Genomic DNA, 18,366 nt, shown 5'->3' with positions numbered 1-18,366 from the left:
TTTAAAAACATTTCCTTTTAAAGGGACTCTAAAATCAAAAATACATGTTTTTTCCTTTCACCTGTTGTGCTGTTTATCAGTCTAGATTGTTGTAGTATAACATGCAGAGAGTGTGGAAGATTTTGTTGAGTTTTTTAATTTTCTTTTAACAATTAATTTAATTTAAATTTTTTTGCACTTTAAGCGCCACAAGCCAAGTGTCATCTAGTTCCATTATATCGGAGAGAAGACAGACATCTCCTCAGCATCTCACACCAAAACAATCTAGATCGATAAATAGCACTACATGTAAGAAGTATGTGTTTTTGATTTTGGGGTGATGTGCAGTATAATTCAGATGAGTACAAATGGGCGAGAAATTTGGCTCAAATAATTAATCTTTAATTTTTCTTTAAAACATACAAATATAACCTTTAAAAAAGCAGATGAAAAACACTGAGCAAAGGCATCAATGTAACGACAGATGACACGATGTGCTGTAATCAAATGCATAAAAAAAACGCAACCAACCAACCGCATTTTACACCTCTGTGGAAATGCATGAGTTAACAGAGGCATCCACAAGTCTACAACACATAAGTGCAAAGTAAATCAATTACCTCTGGAAAAAAAAAGTGCTTTTCAGAAGAGAGAGAGTTTCTCACCAAGTTAAGGCACGCATTTCATTTCCAGCGTTCCAGCATACCTCTCATAATCCAATAATCTCGTTTACAAAAGGAGTGTGTTGGTCTCTGAGTAGAATAACTGTAACAGTGTCAAACTACAAGAATTTAAAAAAAAAATGTTTCTCGAGAATTTATTCAAATGTACCACATTAAAAAAACTGATGGATTGTCAAAGTACCAGTCCGGAGTTTTACCATCAGTCTTCCTCTATCAGTGCTTTGTCTTTAGTTTGGACTCATCGGGAGAAAAGACCTCAGTTGTTTTCGTCCTACCAAGCACGCGGGAAAGCTGAGCTGAGGTCCTTTAGTTCACCAGCCAGCATATACAGGTTCTGCATCACAGGGGATCCCATAGTATCGGCCTTGAGGTCGCTCTTTGCGTAGTAATGGAGCTCGGGCTACAGTCAGCTCTCCGTCAGTGTCTCTCCGTCGACGTAGGACCATTAAAATGATGAAGAGTAGGGCCACTGAGGACAGAGACAGAAAAATCACCAGAGGATGTAACAGAAAAGGTCCATCAACAGTAGGGCTTCTTACACATTCACAAAGAGTGTATTGATATGTGAGCATGATTCTTATTTTAGTTCACTATGTCCTGTTTGTGCAAGAAGTGGTTTTAGTGAGAGAGTTTTGTTTTTTAGTTTGTAAAAACAAAAGTGTACATGTTTTAAGGGCAGTCATTAGACGAAAGAAGGTCTAAGGTCACCACCCAGAAGGTTTTTTTTTTTTAAAACATAAGGGATTGCACGAAGAGAACAATAGAGTAAGAGAAAATGAAAAGGCGGAAGCCAACCAGTGCACAGTGCAAAAAGAAAAAAGACAATGAAATGTGCACATTTGCACTTACAGTGCTCTCTTTGCCCGTTTGCCTGTCTTAGAAATTTGTTTTTATGTGCCTAATGTTCTGAAAATTCAAAGAGTGAAGCTACTGAATATTTGTTGACACTGCACTGTATAAAAGTGAATTAACTGAACACTTGTCCAATTAAAATACCCCCAAATTGTACAAAAGCACTTTTTTCTTAGTGCGTACTGTTTTAAAATATACGTTTAGTCCTTCTCCATAACCGCTCAAACTATTCATCAATAAAAGTATTTTATTGATGTATAGACATACAACTAAGTATGTACAGTATATATATATATATATATATATATATATATATACAGTATATATAGTTTTTGTTGAGCATAAAAGTCAGGAGTGGAAAGTAGAGCAGCATTTTCTGAACTTCCACAACATGTTTAGTTTGTCTCATATTTGCTCATTTCCTTTTATTAGTGAATTAGCTCTGTCCCTTTAAACCACAGAAAATATGCATGCCTAATGTCCAAAGGGAGCTATGAACTATATCAAACATCAGCTCGTAATACTTAAAGAAATTGTTTTGTGTGTAATTAGATTATATAAATGTGGGACATTGCGGCTTGAAGCTTGTCAACATTAAAGGCAATCAGTTTGAAAAGCATAACTGTACATCCAGTGCATAGTAACATAGTGTTTAGTGAAGATGCTTTTCAAAAGAAGCTCCAAAACATCAGGAAAAACATACTGGTTAGTTAGCTGCGACTTACCTCCTCCTCCAATGACCAAAAGAGCAATAGTGACAGGAGCCAATTCACAAGTGTCCCCTTCTTTGCGGAAGAAAGTCTCCATGCAGTAGCTCGGAGACAAGCTGCCCTCTGGACAAAAAGCATCGCCGGGACACTGAATGGGGTTCACATCTGGGCTCTGAGAAAACGACAAACATTTATGAGATGCTTATCACACAGGTTCGTTTTGTGTTCTTAGTCAGAGTGCAGAGAGGGTGCAGGACTCACGGGGCAGTAGTGATTTTCGGGGCATAAATCACAGCTCTCCTGACCCCAGTGGATCTGGAAGAAGCCACTGCCGCAGATTTGACATGTTGTTTGATGGGGAGCCTTGTGCATGCCTGTTCAAAACCAAATATCACCTGGAGATAAATGTTTCCTCTTTTCTGTCATGAGCTGCATTTTTTTGAAAATGACTCATTAGGGCCCTGTAGCTTGATGTTTGCATGATGTGGATTACCTGGCCGACACGGTGTGCAGTCTTTTGCAGCGGTCTGTAGAGCCTCTGTTCCTCCAGGACATGTCTGGCACTGACTACAACCAGAGGAGCTGGCAGAGAGATAGAAGCTTCTTTGTGACAGTGGACAAACTATTATGAATTTCATGGCTGCCACAAGAAACTTAGAGGCAATTTTTAAAGACATGTCAAAGCTGATTTAGTTTGGAGCTGTTTTTGCAGCTTGTTTTCATTGCGCTAACTGACACATCATTAGCACCTGTACAGACAATGTCGATATTTCACTGCCAAATTAAGATGTAAATCACTGAAACAAGTGGCTGCAAACTGCTTTCAGTGTTTCAGATGTTTGTGCAATTAAACATCTGAAAGATCGAGACACTTAATGAAACTAAATTTGAAATATGATTGTCACGGTAAAGAGCTAAACCTTAAAGGAATATTTCACCTACCAAATGACCGTCGGCATACGTTCTATTTATGAAGCAAACTATTCCCTCACGCCTTTGTTATATGAAAAATGGAGAAAGTTCTTGATAAATTGAAGTATACACTGTGTCCGTCATTTACTTTCTTTGTGTTATCGTGTGACTTAAGTGTTTTAAAGGGTTAGTTCAGATTCACCAAAGTCACACAATAAATAGAATTACTGTCTAACGGTTGTATGCCTCTGCACACCAGTCAAGTTGCACTTAAAGTTAACATCCATGTCTGTGAAAACATGGATGCCTAATGCATGTCTTCACAGTGTCAAATTGTTAAAGGGTTACAGATGATTTTCTTGGTCTACCAGTGAATCTTCCCTCCAACCCTCACTTCTGGTCATGAGCTTTAAATGAGTAACAGGAGGCCAAAATCTGTCTCAGGCTCAGATATGTGGAAGGAGCTCAGAGTAACTGCGGCTGTTCTTCTGCTTCGCTTTGGTCGAGATGCCTCAAAGGGGCTGTGAGAGTACAGCCGAGGTAAAGCCAAGGACTCCTCAAGATACCTCCTGAGCCTGAAAATGATCATATCGCTCCCGAATCTTCCATCTGACATTCCCAGCCCCATTCATATGCTCTGCGACATGATCATACATGCCAGTTAGATTTTCATACCCTCTGCTGATTAATCAAAGCAGCGGCTGTGTAACTGGTCTGCGTGTGTGTGTGTGTGTGTGTGTGTGTGTGTGTGTGTGTCTGTGTGTGTGTGTCCAAAGAAAACCATGGGATTAAATCATGTGATGTTAGATCTGGTTGTTCAAAAAGTGATTATCCAAACACAGAGATAGTGATGAACGTTTCCACACTGATTTCCTGGTCCTGACTACAAACAAAAGAAAACTGAAATAAAAACAGGAAACCTGGTGGCATTCAGTCCCAACTTACTTGCAAAAAGTTCCTAATGCACATGGTGCACATGAAGTGGCGCTCTGCTGCAATGAAAAGGAACCTGAAAGCAGCAGACAGAAAATAACTCAACACATGTGATTTGTGTTTTTTCTCTCGAGTTTTAGATCATATGAAACTGTGCTAAGATTATTGCGTATAAATTAAAAATCATGCGTCTTGATAGATAGATAATCTATTTATTTTCAAGCAATGGAGGCTGAAGGCTGGTCTAATTTCTGACAACAAGCACACTGCTGTTTTTGTCTGAATGCTTATCACTAGTTATTGATTCACGACAGTGTTATTTGTCTACAGCTGTATAAACATACCTGGCGAACAACTTGTGCAAGAAGCTGAACCGGTGTTATTGTTGAAGGATCCAGCAGGGCAGGGGTGACATAATGGACTTCCAGTGAAACTGTGCAGTAGTGTAAAATATACATGACATTTAGCAGGGCAGTAGACAGTGTAGCTGATACCACTGAAAGCAAAATAATTTGTTGGCACAATCTGTGTCCTTACTTTGTGTAGAAGCCCCGGCTGCAGGGCAGACACTGCTGCTGTCCTGCTAGCGGCTGATAGAAACCTGTGGTGCAAGGCAGGCAGGCTCCAGGAAATAGACACAGCCCAGGGTCAGAGCAGCATGTACACAGCAAAGTATCTGGGGAGACACAGGGAACTTTACTGTTGACAGTTTTAACCTCTGCAGTGAAAAGGTCTCAGAGGGTCTCTGAAAATGGTGGCCTCATGTCATATGACATGTTTTTTTATTTATTAAACAGAACAACACAGATAACACATAGTAAAACACACAACGCAAAGGATATTACAATCAGGTTCATACTTTTGGTTTTTTTATGCCCATATTCCACCCTACTAAGTGCATTTTCAATGGTGATATTATTTCCCAAAATGACCCGATAATTTGGCATATCCCCCAAACTTTACCGTTTTCAGTCCGATAAAAGAGCACAAGAAATATACAAATATGTATGACAAAACAACAACAACAACAACAACAACAACAACAACAACAACAACAACAATAATAATAATAATAATAATAATAACAACGATAATAATAATAATAATAATATAATAATAATAATAATAATAATAATAATAATAATAATAATAATAATAAAAATAAAAAATAAAATATAAGCTAAAGTTAAAAGAATAAAAACAAAACAGAAGGAAAAGGAGAAACAAAAAAACAAAGCACAAAGCACATGGCATGGTTGTTGACTCACTGTTGTCGTACTGCGATCCTGGTGCACAGGGCTCACAAGTAGAAGTGTTGAATGCTGTGCAGCCCGGGGTCGTGCTGCTGAGAATCACGGGAGTTACAGTCAGAGAGGTCACATTCTCCATCAGAGTGGTGTCCGTCACAGCAGGAATAAGTGTGGTCTGGCTGACCACCATGCCTGGAAGAGATGGACACTGAATTTTTCATATCTGACCTCTAGTAGTGGACTGACACAGGGCTGCAATGGAAACTCAACAATTGCTCTTTGAAACCTGGGCAAAATTAGTTTGATTTCTTTCAATGAGCAACTGAAGAAGAAACTTTGGAAAACGAAAAAAAGAAAAGAAAATTATGTGTTAATTAGTCTAAAAAAAAAAGAAAAAGAAAATTTAAAAAATGGGGGAAAAAAGGCAAACAAGACTTGAAGAGTGTGCAAAAATTATAATTATTCTGTCACAGAATTTTAAATATGCAATGATGATCATTATAAATATAGGTTTTTTTCAAGCCCTTCTAATTTCCCATTTTTTTGAGTCACTTGAATGCATCACCACACCTGGCATCTCAGCATCCTCTCATTAGAGGCAGGTGAGCTAAATTAATCATGCAGGGAGGACAATGCAGTCTTCAACTGCCGTGTGTTTGGTTAAATCTTACTTTTATTGTTTGTTATCGCTGCATTCATTTGATCTTTGTTTTTTATAGTGGCCTGTTTATTTTGGAGGCGTGTTTTGTTTTTTTGTTTTTGTTTTTTACATTTTGTTTTGATAAGACTATCAGATAAATCAGTTAAGCATCAATGCCCGAAGCAGCACGGATCATTAAACAGTGAGTACAACCAAATACAGCGAGTAGCTCATATGCCATGGTGTCTGTGGGCAGCTATTTCCAGCTTATTTAGAAGCCACAATAATTAGTATTTATTTGTTCAAAAAAGTGCGGCTGAATTTAATCATTGAGTTGTGGTGATGGTTCACTTTCATAGCACATAGCACTATTAACCATAACAAAGTGAATTTTGTTTCTGTCCGTACTTGTTGTAAACTCACCTTATGTCAGAAAAATGCCTATAACTTGTTGTTGCATGTCTTATGTCTAAAAGAAATAAAATGTTAACATTAGTAAATTCAGGAGAGTGTTTTCCTGAGATTCCTGCTTTTCCTGGGCTTTAGACCCACATTTGTACACAATTGTAGATATTGAACATTTGGTAAACTGCTTCCAATACCCCATATGCTACTGCACATGTATGTGTGTGTGTTTTCATTCAATACTGGGACTCTAACATTGCCTGTAAAAAGAATCAATGACTTTTAAGAAATACCTAGAGGAAAGGAAAATTGAAAATAAGATCTTGTCTTTGTCCAGTCTATGTCTACTAGATGTACCTGAGTTAAAGTTAACATCAGTATGAGATTCTGACCATTTTGTCATACTAACTAGCTTACTAGCCTTCCTCTCGTCTCACCCGATCCTGATTCAAGATCTTAAAATGCCCTTTTTTCCTCTCTCACTGCACTACTCTTTATTTGTCTGAAATAATCAGCTGTTGAGACAAAAGTAAGATCCAAAAGACAATTTGATTGGCTAATAAGTAAATCATAAATTAGGGTGACCTCCTGACCTTTTGATTGACATCACACTTGAGCCAATAGGAGCTTCCATACTGACGGTATAGGCTTTTATAGGCAGAGAGGGCCTGTGTTGAACAAAGAGTCTACCCTTGCTTCTGCGACCTTACAGCCAATCAATAGCCAGTGATTGGCCCAGTGGCTTATGGGTCTTGTTGTCGATGATGCTCCTGACCTCCAGAGCATTTTTTAACCCCTTGTTTTTTTCATAGACTGTTATAAATGTACAGTAAAGATAAACAAATGGCTCCTTGTCTCTAATCTCTCTGATTATTTTATTATTATGCTGTACCTTACTCCTGAAATAGCACTTAAGTCTCACACTGCTCTGTTTTGATTTTAAATTCAACTGTTGTTTTTATATTTTTCTGTTGAATTACATTTTTTGCTCTCTAAAAATGTTCCTGTGTTGTTTTTACATTTTTCTTTTGTGTTGTATTGTAAAATTGTTCCTGTTTTTGTGATAGATTTTAAGTGTAAAGCTCTTTATAACATTGTTTTTGATAAGTGCTCTAAAAAAAAACTTTATTTTATTATTATTGTTATTATTATTGTTGTTGTTGTCTAAGAGGAAAAAACAGTCTCTCTTATCAATTTATGTTTTCTAGAAGCATTTTATATACAGTAAGCTCCACAATAGATACTTCAGTCTATGTTGATTTATTTTTCACTCATAATCACACATTGACTACTACTACAATTTACTATTTTAAAATACTATTTTTTTCTGTGATATCGCTATCTACTTTGAATTTGGACAATGTGAGGCCTCATGCTTTGGTCCCATAGTAGTTTTCCAGCTTAATATCTCCCAGTTCTAGTTTTTTTTGCAGCATGTGTTTTTCAAAGAGCGAAGCTTTAAAACCTTTTATTTTAGTTTGTTGAAACTTTTATAACTCAATGACAGAAACACTTATAGTGATTCTGACTTCAGATTGTTACCTTTCAAATGAGACCATGCATGTTATATGTACATGCATGAACTAAAAATGGAGCACAAACAGTTTTCAATTTACATTGGGTATTTCTTGGATCTCTTTAGGTGCATTTTACAGAATAAAGAGGTTTTAACTCTGTGCTGTATGTATTTTATATAGGCAACTGACTCAACTATCTGCAGTTTCAGGTAGACATCTCATTAACAAGATGAGAGCACTCCTCACCAGTGGGGGCCAGCAACGTGCCTGAGGTTATCTACCACATACCAACAGTGGCCTTAGTGATAAACAATTGATGTAAGTAGATTCTCTGTGTATTCATCGTCCTCCCTCTCAGACATGCGCTGAATATAAATCCAGCCAGGGGAACACAACCAAGATATTAAAAAACAAAAAGTGTTGCAGACAGGCAGTTCTGCACCTCTAAAATAGGAGAATGTCCTCAAACTACAGCTGTGTTATAATGATATTTAAAATCAGGCCACAAAATCTTAAGCATGCCATACAACTTTATCGAGCCACTGAGAGAGCAAGGGCAACAGGTACAAGCATATCAGCAAAACAGAGGCCATACTGTGGTAGTAATCATATTAGGCATGTGCTTAAGTGCTTTCTTGAATAGGAGCCATCCTCCTGATGAAATGAAATTATTTAGGTCATGTGATTTCTCTGCCTCTCTGTGTTGGCAAAATTTCTCTCTTAAACTTTTAGACACAAGCCTCTGTTGAACTAGCAGGAAGAAATGCTGTAATTCTGAGAGTCTGGCAGGATCAAATGTCAGCAAAATAAAGTTTGAAATTGCCTACCACAGTAAGATAAGTTAACATAAAATCAACATTAATTATACTATAACTGACGCACAGTATGTTAGTACATTCATTCTTTAATTTTTCATGAGTTTTAGTATCAAAAAATAAATTTGTAATAATAAAAACTTCCCAACTAATGAACTTAACAAGTATTTTTCACACGTTTCACTTTAAACTTTGGTCACTGCGTGGCTTTTTATTCAACCTGTAGTGTTTTCATACTTAATTTTAAAGTTTAATGAAATGCTCTTTCAGTTTTAAGCGGCGAATAAACACCATTGCATCTATTTTACCTTTCTAATATCTCTAAAATAGACCTATAGTGCCCTTCCCAGTGTGCAGCTGCGGTTATTGTGGAACAAAAGTCTAACTTACCCATGAAACAAGCGGCGCATATCGCAGGCAGAAGCAGCCGGCAGTCCATCCTCCACATATTATAAACACGAGCTTCCTGCAGACAATGTCAGGCTACAGCATCTCGTCCCTGACAAGCGTCCGAGCTGCCTTTGTTTTCACACAGGACCTCGCTGACGCTCGCTGGGATCAGTCCTCTCATCAGTGTCATATGACAAAATACACATCATGTGATTTTGCTTTACAGGGGAAAAACTGAGGAAAATAGGCCGGATTAAGAGAGCTCTCTTGTTGTTTCACAGAGCAGCCAGCAGGGGCGCCACAGCTTCTTGTGTGGTAAAAAATGAATTTATTGTACACTACAATCCACGTGTTAATGATAGAAATAAAAAGTTATACCAGGTAGACACACAAATTATTATACACAATAAACAATAATATGTTGTAATAGTTATCATTGACTATACAAAAGATATTAATATGAAAAAGACGTTTCCCTATATTTCTACAACTATTCCTATAATAATAATAATAATAATTAATAATAATAATAACATAATGGCAGATATGCAATAATGCATATAAATAATATTGCATTATAAAAATGCAGTTCATACAGATTTGCTGTCACATTTGTTATTATTTAATTATTACTTGCCATGGATCTGCTTTGCAATGTTTGTTTCCTGACAGATGAGTTTTGGTGCATGACCTTGATGATGAATGATGAGTAACCATGCATGACATGTTATGGTTACTTGGTACCAAAACATAAAGGCAACAAAAAAGACACCAACATTGTTTTGAAGAAGGGGAATTTTCTTTATAAGTCATAGGTTAAAGGCTTACTTCTCTTTTCCCACACACAGGTGGTTGGGTTTTACTGTGGGGAGACATTTGTGACATGTGATGAACATAACAAACTGCAGGGCAAAAATTGACACTCATATTACAAGTTAAGATAAGCAATGCTGGACAATCATTCAGAGAATTCAAAAGTATTAACAATAATTAGCATATTTGTGGAAATAAATCACGGTGCACTCAAACATTTTTACAGAAATGTTTAATGCAAAATGTGTCAAATAAACAACATGACAAAAGAGGAAAAGCTAATCATCCCACGCAATCCTTGCAGCAAATATGACTAATCATCCTCCTGATCTAAAATGAAACATTCACAGGCCTGTGGAGCATGTTGTGCATATTTATGTCTTGAGTGTTTCTGTCTGAGAAACAACATAAGGAGCGTCCTTCTGGATGTGACGCTCTAAGCTCAGCTCCAATTCCTCCCAGCTTTTCTGCGTCAGGCTTTTCTGGCAGTGAAAGACAGAAAGACACAAATATTTTTACTGCATCAAGCATGAAAAATCCCAACACTAACAAAATCAGACAATTTACCAAGAGAAGTGAGTTCCTCTTTGTTTCAGCTTTCATACTCACTTTGTTGTGTGTCCGCGTGTTTCTAACAGTGTGTGCTGCTGTCTGCTCAGGGGTTTTGGCCTTCTTCCTTTCAGTTTGCTTCAGTTTTTGGCGCTCTTGTTGTTTCTCTTCGAGCTTCTTCTGCAGAGCCAAAACGGTCTCATCCTGAGTCACCGCCTGCCGAAAACCCCTGCTGATCCTCTCCTCTTTCCTGCAACATGCCAAAACTCTTATGAATGTGTGCTTGTGTGTGTATCTGCTTTGGCCCCACATTTTCCTGCCACTGTGATCAAGTCAGAGCGGAACATTTTCCTGACCTGATGACAGCGGCCTGTGCCAGCGCTCTCATGTGGAGGTTGATGGTGTCCAGCTGATCTATCAGCAGCCGCTTCTTGTTCTGCTTCTCCTCCAGGATCTGCTCCCGTTTCTCCTGCTGCTCTGTTTGCTGCGCCTCCCTCAGGAGGGCCAGCCGCTCCTTCAGCTCCACCAGGGACATCTCCCCCAGCAGTTCATGGCCTCCAGTCTGACACGGGACAACAGATTCACCATGACCAAGAAATATGTGAAAGTATGTCAGATGCTAGATGCAGGAGTGAAGGACTGAGTTTACAGCAGGGATATTCAACTTGCTTTTCTTGGGGGCCACTTTTGCAAAATGACAGGAGGCCAGGGGCCAGTCATAAGGGCCCTGTACATGTGTCTAGGATTTTAGGACACACAATTTACACATTTCTCAGATTTAAAGACATTTCCAGGACTTCAGGACATTTCTAGGATTTTAGGACATTTCTCAGATTTTAGGAGGATTTGAGGACATTTCTAGGATTTAAGGATATTTCTAGGATTTTAGGATGTTTTTAGGATTTAAGGATGTTTCTAGGATTTTAGGACATTAGGCTAGGACCTCTTTCCAGGGGGTTATTCTCCACTGGCATTTAAAAAAAATAATAAAAAGAAGCTCTGTTTTGAAGCTGTTTTATGCTCTCTGGCACCTAATGTAAGAGTACTAAAGTACTAAAAGTACAAAAACAATTCCATGAATCACTTTACTTCTGTTGTGAATAAGAAAATGGTTGGGGGGCAGATTTGGCCCATGGGCTGTCAGGTGATTATCACTGGTTTATGAAGCCCTCACCTCTGTGTCGTCAAAATTCCTGATTCTGATGTGAGGAAGCGATTCCATGGCGCGGATTTCACTGATGATTTCAAATCTCCTGCTGAGCTCTGCTTGTGCTTCCTCCAGTGCTTGACATAGGAGCTCTCGACTTTGCTCTGAGACCTCTTTCACTGTGGAATTGGTGTGAAATTTATGAGAATGAAAGAAAACGATGAAAAAGTGATCGAGCGATGTGGAACAAGGAGGCATACCTATACTTTGCTTGAATTTCTGTAACTTCTCTTTAGCTGCCTTTGAGTTCTTGTGTCCTTCTGCCACTTGTTGCACCAAGTCTCTCATTTCTTTTTCTTCCTGCAACCTTTTTTCAGCATATCTCCTCATCAGCTCAGCTGTCTGCAAAAAACAACAAAGCACCCATAAAGCAAACAAGACATACTTAAGTCTAGTCTCTTTACACACTTAAAAGTGCTGTGTGATCTCCTGTAAAGGCCTCCTCTCATCAGTTGTTTAGCGATCTTTACCCACTTCTTCTTTCTTCAGCTGAGCCGTCTTCTGGTTGCGTTCCATTATTCGTGTGCGGGCCATAGCAGCCTCCTCATAACTGATGCGTCCCTCCAGACGCCTACGCTCAATCCTGGCCAGCTCCTCCTGAAGATCCTTCTCACGCATCTCCTTCTGCCACTGGAGGAAAGACGAGGGCTCCCGTGCCCCCTCCACGAGACGCTCCACTCTGTGTCACAGACACAAAGACATTACTCTTGCTGTAAATAGTCTGGTGCATCTGTATTTATGTAAGAGGCCCCATCGCAATCAAGACCTTCTTTGCAAGAGAGACCTGACAAATATCTACAACGTCATGAGACAATCCAGTCATAACATGCAACACTCAGTGATGATGTTAATATGTATAATCCCACTAAAACAGGCAGTGATGGAGAAAGTATCCAGATACTCAAGTACTAATAAAACATTGCAAAAATACCCTTATGCAAGTTTAAGGCCTACATCTGAAATATTACTTAAAGGAACAGTGTGTAGGATTTAGTGGCATCTTTTGGTGTGAATTGCAGATTGAAACCACCTGAAACTTCTCCCAGGTGCCAAGTGTCAAGTTCCAGTTCGGCGTCCTGTTTGGGAGTCATGTTAGGAGTCATGTTTAACAATTTTGTATAAAGCTGCAACTAATCATTATTTTCATTACTGTGTCAGCTGTATATAGCCAATTTAGAAGAAGACACCATCATGCACAAGCTCTTTGAAGGTTTTGTGAGCAAAAATCTTCATCTGTAAGTCAACACAAATGAGAAAGAAGTCAAAAAAAAAGTACAATATTGCTGAAGTTACCGAAAAAAGGTCAAGTATTGTCAATTAAATGCTATGCTGTACCTTTGCAGCTCCTCCTCCACCTGACGTTCATACAGCGCCCCCTGCCTCAGGATGGCTGCACTGTTGAGCTTTATGGGCCAGCTGTTGGTCTAAAAGAATCAGAAAAATATAGGTCAGTTGATAGTACACTTTGATATTCATCACTATCATACTGAAGACTGACCAATTCAAGCAGCTAAAAATAATCAGATCTCACCTTGTTAATAGAGGGTCGTCCAGAGGAATGAAATGAATTAAACTTGAGTTTTGAATCCAAGTCCTCCTTAATCTGAGACATCGCTCTCTGCAACACAAATTATAGTTCATCAGATATGCTTCTTGAAACTGGCTCACTCAGTAAATGTTTCACTCCATCTGTTTTATATATATATAAGTAACCTTGGCCATGAATTCCATGTAATGCACAGACAGCAGCCCCTACCTTGGTGTGTTCAGACTTCTGTGGATTTGCACATCTGAATTGTTTCATGTTTGCCTCATAGAGCAGTTCCTTGGGTGAAAAAAATGGGATGTCATAACAGAGGCATGTAAAGCTGGAATAACTGATGATGATAATAATATGACAGCATCAAATAGGCTGGGGGTGTTAACCCTTTGAGACCTGAGCAAACATAAACAAGAAAATGACCCCGAAGTCTTGAAGTCTTGATGTCTTGAAGCCTTGAATTAAGCATTTTGGTTGACTCCATTTTAGCTTTTTGGAGCCAGAAGTGACCATATTTGGATTAGAACAACATTAATGTGAGGGCTGAGCAGCAAGGGAGTGGAGAGGGGGGGAACTGTACTCATTCACAGGACAAATTAATCTTACTTAATATGAAAACGCCCTCAACCTTCACAAGTGCATCAATATTAAGTGTCCGAAGCCATCCAGTGGTCCACATCAGACTCTTTAGCAGGCCATTTTTGGCCCATGGGCCATATGTTTGACCCCTGATAACGGCTATGTCACTTTAACTGAATTTATTCCAAAAAATTAAAAGTTTAAATAATAGGGTTTTTTGTGTTTTTAATGTTCTTTATGTTACAGTTCTCTATGATTTATTTAAGATGTACTGTTGATGTGCAACTACAATTCCTGTCAAACTTGATGTCCTCTATATTATGTTAATATAACATACCATATTTTTCCGATGATAATGATAAAAGCAGATATTGTACCTCCGTCTTCTGATGATTCTTTTGTTTGGTCTCCTCAATCATCTGCATCTCTTTTGGAGCCCTGTATGTACTATTTGGCACCTAATAAAAATAAATAAAATTTAAAAAAAATAAACCCACATAAAACAAAACATTGTGAGTTCATTACAGCCTTAACACAATATACAGCTTAATTACCTGTACACACAGAAACTAACTGTGACAATGTTTGAAGGAAACACTGTTTATGACTGTAAATGAGGCTTACTGGTTTTGTTTTTTCCTGCAGTGGGATGAGTTCAGGCATAGGCAGAGCTCGAGGTTTTGGTTTGGTGAGAGAGAACTCCTGGGGCTTGGTAGTTTTGGTTGGAGCTTTCTTGACCTGACTTCCACGGGATATTTTGACAGCAAGTTGGTCTGTGAGAATATCCATCTCAGGGCGCCATCTAAAGGAGAAACATGCTTTCATTCCTTGTTTTTGGAAAAAAGAAAACAATGGGCCTCATGCAAGAAATTAAATACTAACAAATTTTCTCTCTCTTTTTGCTCATATCCAGGATTTGTTCTTATTTTGTTAGTACCCATCGATTTTTAGGATTTACCAGTGTTTTCATATTTTTTTCCCCTCTCTCAGGTTGAGAAAATTTTAGTTGAGAACACTCTTACCAAGAAAGGGGAAAAACATCTCATTTTCACAGGCCACGAATTGTTGTCCAGCACAAGGAAAAATAAGTTTGATATTTGAGGAATGTTTGAGAAAAGCATGAATGTCATTTAATCAAATTTAGTTGAGGTTTTATAGTAATTCTAATGAGTGGATTATTACATTTCTGGGCTAAAGGGATACTATTGTATTTGGAGCATTGAATTAATTATTGTAATTTCAGATACTGTGGGTCCCTCTGCTGACCAGACCTGGAATGTAAGTATATTTACTCAAGTACTGTATTTAAGTACATATTTTAAGTTACTTTTCCATTACTTAAGTATTGTAATCTCATGCCACTTTCTACTTCTATACTTCAGAGTGAAATAATGTACATTACTCCGCTACTATTACTGGATAACTTCTTTACAAATTAAGATTTTTGTGCACAAACCAAGAATACGAAAATATAGAAATGCAGCTGAAACAATTAGTCGATTCATTAGAAAATTCACTGGCATCTATTTCTTTCATGCAAAAGAAAATTCATAGTACCAGCTTATATAAACTGTATGTATGTGGACTTACTGCCTTTTCTTCTAATTTTTTAAACTACTTTGATTTATTAAACTTAAAAACCATAAAACCCATGTGTACTTTTACTTTAAATACTTCAATATTTTCCCCCTGAAATCACAATTACTTTGTTAAATTTAACAGTAGGCCTATGTCTGTCCACTGCAGATTTTCTTCTTCTATTTACAACCTTTTTTTGGCGCCATCTCTTCAGTCTTGGTCATATGCCAGAGTCTTTGCACACGGCACAACACCTGCCACTATATAATGTTTAGGGTGTATTACCTGTGCTAATAGGTGACTTCTGATGAATTGGGATTCATCATTTAACACACCTGGGTAAGAGCAAAGTTTGGTGGTTAAGAGTGTTTGCTGCACCTGTTGTTGACTTTGCTTACATTTTCTCTTACCAGAAAATTAAGAAAACATTTAAGAGAAATTTAAGAGAATGTTGTTGCATGAGGCCCATTGATTTCCATAAAAAATATTTCTATTTTTCTTACCTTAGCAGAGGGCCAACCCAGTGTTTCTCCACATAGGCTGCATCATAGATACTACTCCACTCATCTTGTATCCAGGTGGTGAGATTTGTGAAGAAGAAAGTAAGGAACTGCAGCCAAACACAGTGCACACACTTACACAGAGGGTACGCTAATGGAGCTGTTGGTTGCTGGTTATTTCCAATGTAATGACACTGCTATGATCAAAGTTTCTTACTGTGTGCATCTTCTTGATGTCCAGAGATTTGACAATATTGCTAAAATGCTGAAGTCCAAGTTCATCAAGAGAAAATATGGCAAGGTAACAGATAGCTGAAGAAAAGAATATGATGATGAAAATGTCTCTGGCAATCTTGTTTTATTCAGAATCAGTTTTTGATAAGAATTTTAGAAGTGTAAGTTGGTTTACTTACCGATGAACTGGCTGCGATCACCTCTTAATAAACATTTCCCATTCTGGCCATAGAAAACATTGATAACTACGTCCAGCAATTTTTTGTGCTCAATGCATCCAGAAACGACATCAAGTATGAATTTCTTCTGCAGACTATCCATGTGCTGCAACAAATGATAAATGAGACATTCAGGCAACGATGTAGGCTAGGTTTATTTTTAACATTGTGGGGAGGACACAAATGGAACTGGGGGTTTGGTATCCCCTCAGCAGAAACTTTTGAGAATCAAACTCTTCATTTCCTGCATTCTGGTAATGTTTTATGTACAAATTTGTGTATTTCATGCATCAATTTATGATGTAAATGTCTTAAATTTTGTTAAAATAAAAGTCCTCTGCCCCCCACCTCCATGACTACAAAAGAGATACAAAGCAACTACTAAGAGACTCAAAATGACTACAGAGAGACACAAAATGACTACAACAGTAAAGACCACAAAGAGACATAAAGCAATTACGAAGGTTGTCCAAATGAGACACAGAGAGACACAGCATTATAAAAGAACAACATACACACACATAACTAAAGAAGAAAAAAAATCTACAAACACAAAGTTACTGTAAAGAGTTACAACATGGCCACAAATAGACACAAAATGACTACATTGAGACCACAAAGAAATAAAACACTTACAAAGAGATGCAAAAAAACATAAAAAGACACAAAGCAACTACAAAGATATAGAGAGATAAAATAACCAAAGAGACACAAAATGACTACAAAGAGACATTGAAAAACTACAGAGAAATTTACAATAGACACAAAACAACTGCAAAGAGACTCAAAATGACCACAAAAAAACCCCCCAACTCTGATTAAGACATGTAATAACCACTGAGCGACACAGAATGACTACAAAGAGACGCAAAGCAATTACAAAGAGACTGGAGATGACTACACAATGGGGCTAAACAACCACAGACACAACTTTAAAGAGACAAAATACACACAAAGAGAAACAAAACCACATAGAGATGCACAACAACTACAACTTGCAAAAAAGCAACCACAAAGATACTCAAAGCAGCTACAGAGAGACTCAAAATGACCACAAACAGACACAAAATAAAAGCAAAAACACTCAAAATGGCAAATAAAATAAAATAAAACACAGACTAAGAGCTGAAAAACAACCGCAGACAGACACAAAGAAATGAAAAGCAACTACAAAGAGTTTTGAAATGACCACTGAGAGACACAAAATGATCACAAAGAGACACAAAGCAATTACAAAGAGACTCAAGATGACTACACAATGTGAGACAAAACCCACACAAGGAGAAACAAAACCAGGGAGAGATGCCTAATGACTACAAGAGATGCAAAACAACAACAACAACAACAACAACAACAAAAAGAGGCTTAACAACTCTGAAGTCTGTGTTTTGATCCTATGTAGGACAGGTGGTGGGGTCTTATGCATGTCTGTGTCCAGGGGCCCATTGTTTATAATCTGCCTGTGACTGCAGATGTAAACAAACTAATAGCTTAATCTGAAATGAATCATCTTTTCTCATTTTGAGATTAATGTTTTTATGCACGGTCCTTGTTTAATACAGACATGGAAAACAAAATCAGGACACTGATCTGAGTCCACCTACCTGCAGGTTTTTTGAAGCATCCTCCATAAATTCATCCACACACTGTCTGCCAGAGCTGAATTGATCTAGCAGCACAATGGCCTGCTTGGCAAGTGATCCATAGCTTGATGCCATTTTATATCGATCTGCAGAAAGCCGGTGAAGATTGATAACTGTGGTGAAAAGATCTTTGCTGGCAGAAAAGACCGAAGAAACAAGGCATATATCTTCCAGTTCTCAAGCAGGCCTTATAGACTGTGTAAAAAGTGGAACCAAAGTGGATCTTATTAAAAGATACACACTGTAAATTCATAGAAAGTCACGAAGCGGTTTTGTTTTCAACCCGACCCGTTGCCAGTCGTTGCGTAGCAACATCCCAGCGTAAACAGAAATGTAACCCAGCTCAAACACGTCATGTTAATCGCTTACAAAACAGGAATTATCAACAGTCATTTGGATTAATGGGATGTGTTTTTATT

General features: G+C 38.0%; 2 protein-coding genes across 2 annotated transcripts; both read right to left on the bottom strand.

Annotated features, from left to right (window-relative positions):
- Positions 1-365: 365 nt before the first annotated feature.
- On the bottom strand, positions 366-9,244 carry si:dkey-21a6.5 (sushi, von Willebrand factor type A, EGF and pentraxin domain-containing protein 1). The gene is made up of 9 exons (XM_042501226.1): positions 9,087-9,244; positions 5,338-5,511; positions 4,607-4,745; positions 4,414-4,502; positions 4,082-4,145; positions 2,718-2,806; positions 2,486-2,598; positions 2,240-2,396; positions 366-1,131 (listed from the first exon to the last, which is right to left on the bottom strand). Exons 1-9 carry the CDS (start codon positions 9,142-9,144, stop codon positions 974-976), a joined length of 1,041 nt encoding a protein of 346 aa, XP_042357160.1. The 5' UTR covers positions 9,145-9,244; the 3' UTR covers positions 366-973.
- A 1,029-nt stretch (positions 9,245-10,273) lies between these two features.
- On the bottom strand, positions 10,274-18,037 carry cfap99 (cilia and flagella associated protein 99). The gene is made up of 15 exons (XM_042501224.1): positions 17,909-18,037; positions 16,266-16,410; positions 16,070-16,164; positions 15,856-15,962; positions 14,399-14,576; positions 14,152-14,232; positions 13,412-13,480; positions 13,187-13,273; positions 12,991-13,079; positions 12,130-12,334; positions 11,856-11,997; positions 11,623-11,774; positions 10,805-11,010; positions 10,509-10,698; positions 10,274-10,381 (listed from the first exon to the last, which is right to left on the bottom strand). The coding sequence occupies exons 1-15, from the start codon at positions 18,020-18,022 to the stop codon at positions 10,274-10,276; spliced, it is 1,968 nt and encodes a 655-aa protein (XP_042357158.1). The 5' UTR covers positions 18,023-18,037.
- Positions 18,038-18,366: the final 329 nt, after the last annotated feature.

Source organism: Plectropomus leopardus, chromosome 14 (genome assembly GCF_008729295.1).
Source record: "Plectropomus leopardus isolate mb chromosome 14, YSFRI_Pleo_2.0, whole genome shotgun sequence".
Taxonomy (NCBI): domain Eukaryota; kingdom Metazoa; phylum Chordata; class Actinopteri; order Perciformes; family Serranidae; genus Plectropomus; species Plectropomus leopardus.
The sequence above is the reverse complement of the archived record's forward strand: the minus strand, read 5'-3'. Positions and strand labels throughout refer to the sequence as shown.